This window comes from Myxocyprinus asiaticus, chromosome 46, assembly GCF_019703515.2.
Source record: "Myxocyprinus asiaticus isolate MX2 ecotype Aquarium Trade chromosome 46, UBuf_Myxa_2, whole genome shotgun sequence".
Taxonomy (NCBI): Eukaryota; Metazoa; Chordata; class Actinopteri; order Cypriniformes; family Catostomidae; genus Myxocyprinus; species Myxocyprinus asiaticus.
The window spans coordinates 1,420,001-1,431,369 of record NC_059389.1 but is presented as its reverse complement, the minus strand read 5'-3'; the positions used below and the strand labels follow the sequence as shown (position 1 = coordinate 1,431,369).

The window sequence follows — 11,369 nt, the reverse complement described above, 5'->3', positions numbered from 1 at the left end:
TATAAAATATTAACATTATTTTCCACTTTCAATGAGTTAATTTTTTGAACCAACATCAGTCCTGATCATAACTACCAAATGTTCATTCATTTTCAGGATTTTAACTCATCAAATGCCAGTTTGTTTACATAATGCCACTGTTGTTATTTACACACACACACACAATTTTATCTGCATCATTTATTCAGTTTGTCCTGCAGTGCTCTATAATACAGCAAACAGAGAACAGGGGAAAAGCTTGTATTTGGTCCATAGGCTAAACATGAGAAAAATGGCGCCATCTGGTGTAAAATATTAAAAATGTACATTTTGAAGCCAGGACTCTGGAATGAAAGAATAATATCATAGAATTCATGATTTTATGCTTTAATGGCACTGGGATCAAATATTGCAGCTTTAATGGGTTTCAATGGAGACATTTTTGTCCTGAGTGTAACTATTTTGTGTACACAGTGTATTATAGATGTATTATAGGAACTGAGGCTGACATATCAAAATTCCCCCCAAAATACACACCTTTGGCTAAATGTATTCCGTTGGCATTACATAACAAAGGGTTAATTTGAAAAGTGATTCATCATCAGTGTCACTGAGGAGAAACGAAACTGATCTGAAACACGGAACCGAGGGCGTTTGAAAGCGAAAATTCAATCAGATTTTAATCAGATAACAGTCTGTATTTGATGCGATCATGTGTTTGATTAATCCGATCTCATTCCTCACGCGACTCTTCTTCCGGAGCATGCGCTGTAAGTTCCTGCATTTTCTCTTTATGTTGGTCAATAACATTCAAACAAAAGCCTGTTTTGTGTTGTGAATAAAACCAAGAATACAGTTTTATTGTGCTTACTGTAGTTAAACTGTAGAAACTATGGCGTTTTGTTAAAAGCTATTTTAAGGGATAAATAAACGATCGACAATGAATAAAGTGTTTATATAATATATGTAATGTGTATGTAAATGATGAAAGTTAATCATACACGTCCATACTTTCTCTTACTAAATACTAGTTATTGTTCCTTCTGAGTAAGAAGCTTCCGAATCTTTCTGTCATTTTCCTTTTTGTTGTTGTTGTTGTTGTTGTGGACACTGTGGTTACCATGGTGATGTTTTGCTCACTGTTTACATGTTTGTTTGTTTTCATGTGTTTTTGACAGGTAAAGCTATGAGAAATGATGAGGAGACACCTGTGTTCTTTGACCTGGAGACGACAGGACTCGGTACGTTAAACTCTATTTAACTCTATAGAAATGAAATTAAGCTAATGGAATATCCTGACCACTTTTAAAAGATCTTACTAATAGAACTAGAGATAAACTTAGTCTGTTTAGTTTACTTTATGACCTATATGGTTTAGTAACACTTTCATAAATGCATATATACATCCATACAAAACATTCACAAATATTACATAATGCCTAAGAGATTATTGGATATAATGTACATTCAAAAAGTTAGAAATGTTAAGAAACTGTTTCATATTTTCATATATATGCATATTATAATATGCATGAATTGCGATCTGGCATACATTGTTTGTGACATACAAGTGTTACTGTAGATGTAGCTTTAAATATACGCCTATATATGGTGAGATATATATATATATATATATATATAGATATATATCATGAATTATTTCACAATTAATTAAAAACTTTTCCAGGTTTTCTTTTTACAGTGAGGTATATTGTTGGCGAAAAATGTAAATCAAACTTACGGGTATTTATTTATTTATTAACAGAAATTTAACGCACGCACACACACAAATGCAGTGTGCTATAATACAGGTATTGTAAAAATAAATAAAATGTGAAATTTAATTTATTTTTTTCATTTTTCACATAAATAAAATATTTAACTCCTTAAACACTCAAATTTTAAAGCTCACCATTCACACATACTGTGGACTAATTTATCAAATTTTTTTAGAGAACCTCCCAAATAATAAAAAAACTCCAATTATTCATAAATAATATTGTATGCGTTTATAATCTCATGATAAACAAATTTTTTTTTTTTGAAACATTTTTGTCCTAATTTGTAAACATGTAATTCTGGTTCTGTTCACTCGACCTCACTTTGAAAAGTCTCATTTTATTCCACTAGATGGCAGAAAACACTAAAAAAGAACATTTTCTCTCTCACATTCCATCACAATATACAGATCTGAAATGTAGGTGGCGCTCTAACACATTTTAGCCCTCACAGATGTGCTCGTCCATAGACATTCAGTCTAATTTTCAGTTCAAGCAACACCCTCATTATTTCATTGAATATCTCGGCCTCTGAGTGGACTAGAAGAGCAATCTAGGTGTCATTAGAAAGCTGAGATCCTCTCCTTTGCAATGATGTACAACATTTTATCATCAATAGTTGAAAATATATTTTTCTGATGATTTGTTTTGCATGCTTTTCCTTCTGGACGGCATTTATTTTTTTTCTGGACAGCTAATATATAACATTGGATTATTCAGTCAATCAAGCTCACAGACAAGTAAACAATGGCTCATTTTGTGGAGAACTTTTTAAGGTAAAAGCAGATATAAAGTTTTTGGCTATTTGGGGTTTACAGCAGCAGTTATCGGAGCATAAAAGAGACGTTTGTATTTGATGACTTACAGAAATCATATTTCACTGATTCTTTTGAAAATCTTTCAAACTGTGGTGTTAGGGCAACAAAATAAACTGCACAGTCACATTCCTGAGAATCAGAGCTTTCATCTGATATATGACTTGTCCATTTATGTGAAGGACTTTTATTTTCATATAAATATTTGTACTCCATTACCTCTAGAGGGCGCTATTTTTCAACGCGAATGTTTTGAGGACTTATTTTGTTTGTTCACGTATCATAAATGCAGAAGTGATGGTTATCTCTGAAAAGTTCAGATTCTAAGCTTTCAAATGAAACCTCATATGACTGACTTTTGTATACTTGTATACTTTTGTATATTTTAAGTGTAAACTTTTTGTTGAGATATAGCGCCCTCTTTTGAACCTGCCGGCGGGTTCATAGAGTATAAGCTTAAAAGAATATTCCGGGTTCAGTACAAATTAAGCCCAATCAACAGCATTTGTGGCATAATGTTGATCACCACAAAAAGTAATTTTGACTCGTCCCTCCTTTTCTTTAAAAAAAAAAAAAAAAGTACAAATCTGTTCCAGTGAGACACTTACAATGGAAGTTAATGGGGTCAATTTTTTGGAGGTTTTAAAAGCAGAAATGTGAAGCTTATAATTTTATAAAAGCTCTAATATAAATTCTTCTAGTAAAAATGGTGTATTATTTAAGCTGTAAAGTTAAGTCGTCATTTTAACCGGATTAGGGTTTACAGCGTTTCGTCGTCATGGCAACCAAATTGTATAATTGGCTATAACTTTATAGCCAATTATACAAGAAAAGGTTAGTCACACCAAAATCATGTTAACCACCTGAGACCCCCAGCATGACTGCTGTGTGCATTTTCCATTTCCCTTTTTGATTTGTAACTAGTAGCAACTAATAAACAAGCACAAAAATAATAATAATAATTGATGTCCTCATATGTGGACAGCGGGACTAAGTTGTGAAATTTTAAATAATATCAAGCTATAGAAAGTCTGATTTTTTTTTAATCAAATAGTTTATTATATTTCCAGGAGTGTTGATTATTCATGAGATGTTACAGACATTAATTCAGAAATTATCATAATTAATTCAGATTCAAAGTAATGTCCAGCATCATCCAATCACTGTCAACCATGTTAAAATAAAATGATACATTATAAATTCTGAATCTATGTACTGATTATCATTGTCTCATGTCTGTCAAACATGTTGAGTGATCCAAACATCATCTGCAGCCTGAAACTGAACTTTTGATCAGATTTTAGGAGTGAATGCACTTCATAGAGAGCTATAGGATGCAAACAGGTTTCAATGAAAACACTTCTTATCAGAGTCACTTTTGTTGGCTCTGCACCCGTTGAAGCGCTTCAGGGAAATCAACATTATGTTGTTGTGTCACGTGACTCGGTGTGGCAGAAGTTTAACCCTTAAATGTCAGTCTAGAGTCTTGTGAACACTATTCAGTCGGTTTAAATTCATTTCAATTAAGCCAAAATACAACGTCCACTCATGTGGACGCGGGGTTGTATGAGGTTAACACACATATTGTTTGTGTCTTGTGTATGGATTGTCCCCATTCACTTCCATTGTAAGTGTCTCACTGTAACCCAGATTTTAGAAAAGGAGGGATGAGCCTAATAAATAATTTTTTGGTGGTAATCAACATTATGCCTCAAACGCTGTCGATTGACCTTAACTTGTATTGAACCCGGAATATTCCTTTAAGACGTTAATGGTAAATACTCTCACAATATTGTCAAAATAATCACAGATTGTGTGTTGTACTGTATGTGATGGGTAAAAAACAGTCTTTCTGTTTTACAGACACTTCTGCATGTGACATCGTGCAACTGTCTGCCGTCAGCAGGGACAAAACTTTTAACGCCTACATCGTGCCTCGCTGCAGTATGACATACGGCGCCTCTAAAATCACGGGTCTCACTGTAGACGGTGAAGCTCTACTCTTATACCGGCGACGTGTACGCACCGTCCCTCTCCGACAGGCTCTGGCAGACTTCATCTCCTTCCTCAAAACCTTCAACAGACCCTTTCTGGTGGGACACAACAGCAAACGCTTCGACTGGCCCATCCTGACCCGGATTCTGCGTCAGTTTGACCTGCTGGAGGAGTTTCAGGCCGTCGTGTCCGGGTGTGTGGACACTCTGGGTTTGAGTCGAGAGATGTTTCAACTGGAGAAATACTCACAGCCGTTTCTCGTCCAGCATTTCCTGCGTCAGTCGTACGGCGCTCATGATGCAACTGAGGACGTGAGAACACTACAAGATCTTTATGGAGTCTGGAAACCCTGTAAAGATCTTGTGAACAAGCACAAAATAATCCTGTAATGGCCTCAATACTCCGTCACAGACAGAACTCGTACTGTTTGTACTGCCTGTTTATGGGATCAAAATCCCGTCAAAAGTATTGCGGTCACGGATCCAAAAATAATAAGCGCAGATAAAAAAATAATACGGGCACTGATAAATAAAATAACAAGCATGAATCAAAAATATATAAACACATTTAAAATATGCTGCAAAAAAACAACAGAAAAATTAAAGCAAAGTCATCAGAATTGTGAACAAAATCATGTTTTCCTCGGTTATATTACAGTTTTTATACTCTCTGACAATTCTGCTCATATTTTCATTTTTTTGTACGCTTACACTGTATTTTTCTTTGCTTTTGTTTTGAAGTTCTGCACTTGATTTTCCAAAACTTGTGAGTAGAGTTTCATGTAAATCAGGGAGTGTTTTGCGTTCCTATTGGTCCACTAGTTCTTGACTGACAGCTCCTCCTCTAGCCAATCATTGGAAGAGGGGAAGTGACATCACTCCAGTGCAACTCCAACGGCTGCTGCTCAATATTATATTATTTGTGGTTGATAGATACGCTGCTTGTGTCTGTTTTGAGTATTTTCTGCAGCTCTAGGACACGTGTTGTCTGAGTAGGTCATTATCATAGTCCGTTAACGCATGTATCGAGTCAGATGAGTCTTTAGTTTAGGCATTATTTAAGACTTCCTTGTTTGTAGGTTATTGGCTGCGTATGTAATAAATCAAGTCTGTGTTGGTGTGGATGTTTGATGCATGTTTTTACTAGCAGTACCAATGTAGTCACGAGTTCAGAACCCAACTTGATCCGCTTTTTCATGTTGCTGAATGTGCCGTTATGTACTGATCCTACGTTGGCATCGTTGGCATGGCTTCATGTAGTTTCTTTTTCCACGATACTGCAGCGAAATCTGAAACAAGTGACCAAGCGTCCCCACGTCAATAAATAATGCAATAAAGTTGCCTTGACGTTGGACATTCTTGATTCACAAATAGATGCAAATTTAGGGACCGTCTCTAAAGATACAGCAACATTGGAGCATACATATCCAAAACATTTACATAACATAAAGTATACAACTTCAGTAACATTTGAAGCAGATGACTTAGTCATACAACCAACTCCAAAGAGTGCATGTAGGTGTCCGCAATAATGCACACCTTTTAGATTTTCGATATCATAAAAAACAAATGTTCAATTATGTGTACGCATTTCTATATTCATCGGTATTGTAACAGGCCTTGGTGTCGGGATCTGGATTTTATTTCATGGAAAAGCAGATCAAGTTGGACTACATTGGTACAGCTAGTAAAAACATGCATGAAACATCCACACCAACACAGCCTTGATTTATGACCTGTGCTAATTATCATGATCTGCGCTTTTTATTTTGATTCATGCTTATTATTTTTGGATCCATGATAACTGGTTAATATTGAAAAGTATTATATGGTTTAAAGTAAGAAAGTTGCACTAAACTGAAAATTTGTGCATAATGCATGTTTGGTATAGTGGCTTAGTGGGTGCAATATTTTAATTATGTTAGTGTCTTTGATGGCAGATCTTTTATCAGCCATCCACAAATAATGCTGCAAATTATTTCTCTAAACTTTAAAGGTGGTATTAACTGAAATACAAGTGTTTTTTGTATAAAAGTATTGATTTTGCAACAATATCTGGGATCTTTTTATTGAAATACTCTGTCAATAAATGAAATAACTTTCACAATTAGCCATATGTGTAAATGACAGAAAACGACTGTCATTGATGCTTCAAATAAACGCACTGAATGTCAAAAAAACATCGTTCTTTTTTTCCATTTTTGTTTCAATTTAAAAATGAGGTTCTGAGTTTTGAGAATCAGTTTTGCTTCCTGCCTTTAACGCAGGTGTGTCAGACAGCAAATATAACATCTCACAATGTCTGTCCTGATGCAGTTTAGTAATGAAGTTAATTTAATGCAATACTAAATACACAACGGCATCATGTAACGATGTTAAATGTACACTATTTGAAAATAGTAAGTTATGGAGGGCAAAATTACTCAAAATTTGTATTGCATTTCACAGCACCTTTAAAAAACAACTGCTGTTGACCAAAGTGCTTTCTGATTATAAACATTAGACATAATAAAATTGTGGAAAACATCAAATAAAATTAGGAATTAAATTACAATTAATAAGTGTCCCTCATTTCATCTTTGGGTTGATTTTTCATTTAGGTTAAATCCTAACATAACCCTAAAAAAAATTATTTTGAAAGGTGACGCCCACTGTCGCTGAGTGACATTCCAGTAACCGCAACCCTGAAAATGAAAACAACAAAGTTTGTGCTTAAAATAAAATTAACACAATGATAAAAATAACAATGGACAAACTAGTAAAGGTAATAAAATTTTATTTGTATTTTTAGTGATTAAATTATCTTACTTTTTTTATACAATTTTTAACAAATTAATAATTTGGACATACAGTATGTGGTTTAAAAAAAAAAAAAAAAATTAATTATGTTTATTTATTTCTTGTTTTTGCAGGTTTCGTCCTCCACGTTCCATAGTAATTTCTTCAGAACAGCTAGAAATTTAACATAGCTGAGAATCGAGCATTTCTGCATTAAAGTTTACTAATTAGGCCTAAACATGTTTACAACTATGTATAAAAATATACTTTTATATTCGTTCAAACTTTAAAACTGTGTTATGCTTGTGAAGAGACCCTACAAAACGCTTACAACTCATTAGCCTAGTTTCCATCCACTTTTCGTGCTATTTTGTTATCGACAAAGTGAAAATGCGTAAAAAAAAAATGTGGGAAATTTGCCGTCTTCTGCCTGTTTCCATTCAAATGGCCTTTTATCGATAAAAATGGTGTGCGTGATGACGTCATGCCTAAAAAAACACTTTGTCGCATAAGTTTTGGTTTAGCGTAAAAGAAATCTGCCCTGAAGCCGTTTCCATTCAGAAATGTGTTTATCGCTAATTCGCCTCCCGGATGTCCCTAATTTTCCCCCTGAAGTTTTGGTAAAATGGGGAGAGTATTGAGACAGTTCATTGAAATTAGCCAGCTTACTGTTATTTTAATTTCACAAATAAATGCAATCAGAAGATGAGGAAATGCAATCAAAAGAGAGCAGTTGCCCTTCTGATAGGACTGTAATATCGGTCCTGATGTTGCACCTATCGCAGGTTGCCACCGGTTCCGACCCGAAAACGAATCATCATGGCCCTGTTCAAGCTGGCAACCTGCACTAAGTAGTGGGGGAAACTTTCAGTCTTAGTATAAGGAGCATCCATCCATGTGTATATGCTGTGTGTACAGATATTAAAGAAACATTGATGCCGTGTAATATCAGAGTTTATATATGATACATTTCTGATATTCAAGAGGATATTATGAACAATCATCTAATCTAAAGCATCGCCATCACAACTGCATTATGTCCTGTATATTTCTCCAGCAACTTTTAACGACCAACTGAACTTGATTATCATCTAAAATTAATTTTAGCGTCATAATGCAATTTACATTTTCTGAAGAAGCTCAGCAAATGCGATCCGAGGTAAAGAGGGTTAGATTTAAAATATTTAAACGTTTTAAAAGGTTCAAAAACTCGTTTTCTGAAAGTGAACGCCACATTGGACAAATAGTTCTGAAGTGCAGAAAAAACGACTTTATTCGTCTACAGAACAGGGTACGGCTAATTTAAGTTTGTGTAAAGAAAAGGCATATATAGGTCTAAAAATATTTTTTTTGTTTGGTAATTTATTTAATTTAATGCTTTATTCATTTAGTAAGCTAATTTATTTAATATAATACAGCGAATTTTGCCAGCATTTTTTTCGAAAGTAAAAACAATCATTTAATAAAATTGGGTTATATGTTCGTGTTCCAAAAAAGCACACTGAAGCTTTTCTCCTAGTATTGTGTATTTATTTTTAATTTAAAACATCTTATGAAATTATATGTATGTATATTTTTTGTATTGTGGGCTAATTCCGTGACTGCCGTCTATTACTTTGAATGGTGTGAAAAAGCAACTTTAATAAATAAACGGATGTCTACCATGATTAAATTAATCACAAACAGTGGACATTCATTTGTTCTCCTTGCACTTTTCGATGACCGGTGCATGATACGAGATATTTGTGTTGGCACTCCTGGAAGTGTCATGTTTGCAGTGATTGGATCTATATGCCGTTAAGATCAATCCATAATCACGTACAATAAATTGGCTTTCAAGAATCCTGTAACTTGTCGTCATGATTAACACAGGCAACGATTGGGGCAAATTCTATCATGTGACACTACATTTTTGCATTAATGACAATTTTCTCGACAAAGTGTTTCCAAACCAGTTTTTCGCGACATTGATGTATCGACATAGAGTTTATGCGCTAGAGTTAAACTGAAAAATATTATGTCGACACTTGTGAAATTTTAGCGATAATTTGCGTTTCCATCAGCTTTATTTTGATGCGCCAAAACATTTTTAGCAAAAAATCCTTGGATGGAAACGTAGTTTATGTTGACCAGTTTTATTGCAATTACATTTTGCGCAAATTCCATGCAGTTCAGGTATACATTTACACGTTTTATATATGACTGTTTCTTTAGCAACAAGAGCAGCAGGAAAGAAAGAAATCCCATCAGCGTTCTTTATATGTTCAAAACACACAACGGTTTGATGGCTGATATGCACGTCTCTGTAGAATAGCCGATAATTCACTCAGTTTCACTGAAGAAAACATTGACTCAACGGCAGTGTCCAAATATAAAGTATGTTCGTCACGTCACTCATCCATTTCCACGTCTTCTGCCAATTTCTGGACCATCTTGTCCTCCAGCTGTTTGGCTCGTCCTGAATAAAGAGGAGAGATGTGAGAACCGTGTTTTCTAACACACATTTCACTGACGGTACGTCTGCACGGCGTCTTTACCTGCGTGTGGAGCTTTGATGAGGTGAATGTTTTTCTTGACCTCGCTGATATCTGCCGCCTTCTCCAACTCTTTGCCCTTCTTCAACCTTTGAAAATATGAAACCATAAACAGCCATGACCAGTTAAAGTGCTCATAAATGAGATAAATCAATGTATGATTTGATCTTTTGATATTTGATAAACATTAATGATGAGAATAAGTGCAGTCGATACAAGCTTTTAAAACATTCACCTGTTCATGATGAATCGTGCCTGTCGTTTCCGTTTGATCGCTTCAGCCTTCTTCATCGCTTCCACTGTTTAAACACAAACACATCGTTCAGATCAAAATCTGTATTAATCAATCAAACATTAAATCAATCGATAAGTGATGTTGGACTCGCCTGTCTTGCTCCAGAGTTCTCTGTTGTATTTGACAGGAATATTTCTGCGCTTCTCGAATTCCAGCGAGTTATCCTGTCAGACAGAACATTAATCAGAATTTATTACTTTGTCAGTACATCAGAATGAGTTCTGCAGAGGGGTATATAACAGGTTTATAACAGCGAGAGCAGGCTGATATCGCACCACTGTCAGCTCTTTGCCCGCTGACTTCCTGAACGCTTTCGTCCATCGGGTCTTTCTCGGGTTTCGCTTCTTCTTGAAGTTTTTGTGGCATTTGGATCTGCAGAACCTGAAAACCTGAAATACACACAAACACACACAGTTGTCAGGCTTCAGCGCTAATAAACACAAACTGACAGTGTGACACTAACAATGATAAACAATGGTCTCGAAATGGTACCGTTGTATTACAATGTCATTTACTATGGTTTCACAATGATTTTTCTAGACATGCATCATGATTATTCGTCAATGACCTATAATGTCCAGAATATAATGTTTCTTGTAATGTATTCAAAAATACATTACAAATACAATTCACACAAAACAGTTCGAAGTCATTGAGATATTTTCTTTTTCTGGAGCTTAAAGACAAAAATATAATGTGCTGTAACCACATGGAGACAGTGAAAAATAAATAAATGGAGCCATTTAAAGCTGAAACGCTTTAATGTTGACATGAGTAGTGCAGAATAATCTATGGTTACTTAAAAAAGAAATACAAAAAAATACAAAGTCGTGTGGCGTAACAACATATGGGTGGCTATTTTGTTGTCACGTGACCTCTTTAGACCCTCAAGACTGCTTATAAAGTTAAAAAAAATATATATTATTTTGTGATATCATTCAAATCAATACTTTTCATTTTTTTATGTCATGAAATATATATATATTTTATAGATCAAATGGAGTAACCATGAGAAAAATGTTATATTCTTGACATTTTTTAATATATATATTTTTAATGATATTTCTAAAACAATAATAATAATAATATATATATATATATATATATATACACACACATAAATATATATATACACATACATAAATATATAGATATATAATTATAATTATTTTGAAAAATCAAAATGAACAACTTGA

General features: G+C 34.3%; 2 protein-coding genes across 2 annotated transcripts in view; one reads left to right on the top strand and one right to left on the bottom strand.

Annotated features, from left to right (window-relative positions):
- The first annotated feature begins 385 nt into the window (after positions 1–385).
- plex9.1 (PML-like exon 9.1) lies at positions 386–9,323 on the top strand. Its single transcript, XM_051689802.1, has 3 exons — positions 386–749; positions 1,158–1,220; positions 4,436–9,323. Exons 1-3 carry the CDS (start codon positions 692–694, stop codon positions 4,954–4,956), a joined length of 642 nt encoding a protein of 213 aa, XP_051545762.1. The 5' UTR covers positions 386–691; the 3' UTR covers positions 4,957–9,323.
- Positions 9,324–9,463: 140 nt separating this feature from the next.
- LOC127435957 (probable ribosome biogenesis protein RLP24) overlaps positions 9,464–11,369 on the bottom strand; it is a 2,566-nt gene continuing 660 nt past the window's right edge. Inside the window, exons 2-6 of the mRNA XM_051689804.1 lie at positions 10,449–10,562; positions 10,265–10,337; positions 10,114–10,177; positions 9,882–9,967; positions 9,464–9,802 (exon numbers count right to left, since the gene is read on the bottom strand). Of these exons, the coding sequence (XP_051545764.1) occupies positions 9,735–9,802; positions 9,882–9,967; positions 10,114–10,177; positions 10,265–10,337; positions 10,449–10,562 (405 nt within the window). The 3' untranslated portion in view covers positions 9,464–9,734. The remainder of the gene's footprint in view (positions 9,803–9,881; positions 9,968–10,113; positions 10,178–10,264; positions 10,338–10,448; positions 10,563–11,369) is intronic.

Bases quoted from the DNA above. Each gene is read 5' to 3' on its own strand.
- plex9.1 (XM_051689802.1), top strand. From the start codon at position 692: ATGTGTTTGATTAATCCGATCTCATTCCTCACGCGACTCTTCTTCCGG. The intron at 750-1,157 runs GTAAGTTCCTGC...TGTTTTTGACAG, and splicing joins CTTCTTCCGGAGCATGCGCT to GTAAAGCTATGAGAAATGAT. The intron at 1,221-4,435 runs GTACGTTAAACT...TCTGTTTTACAG, and splicing joins CCTGGAGACGACAGGACTCG to ACACTTCTGCATGTGACATC.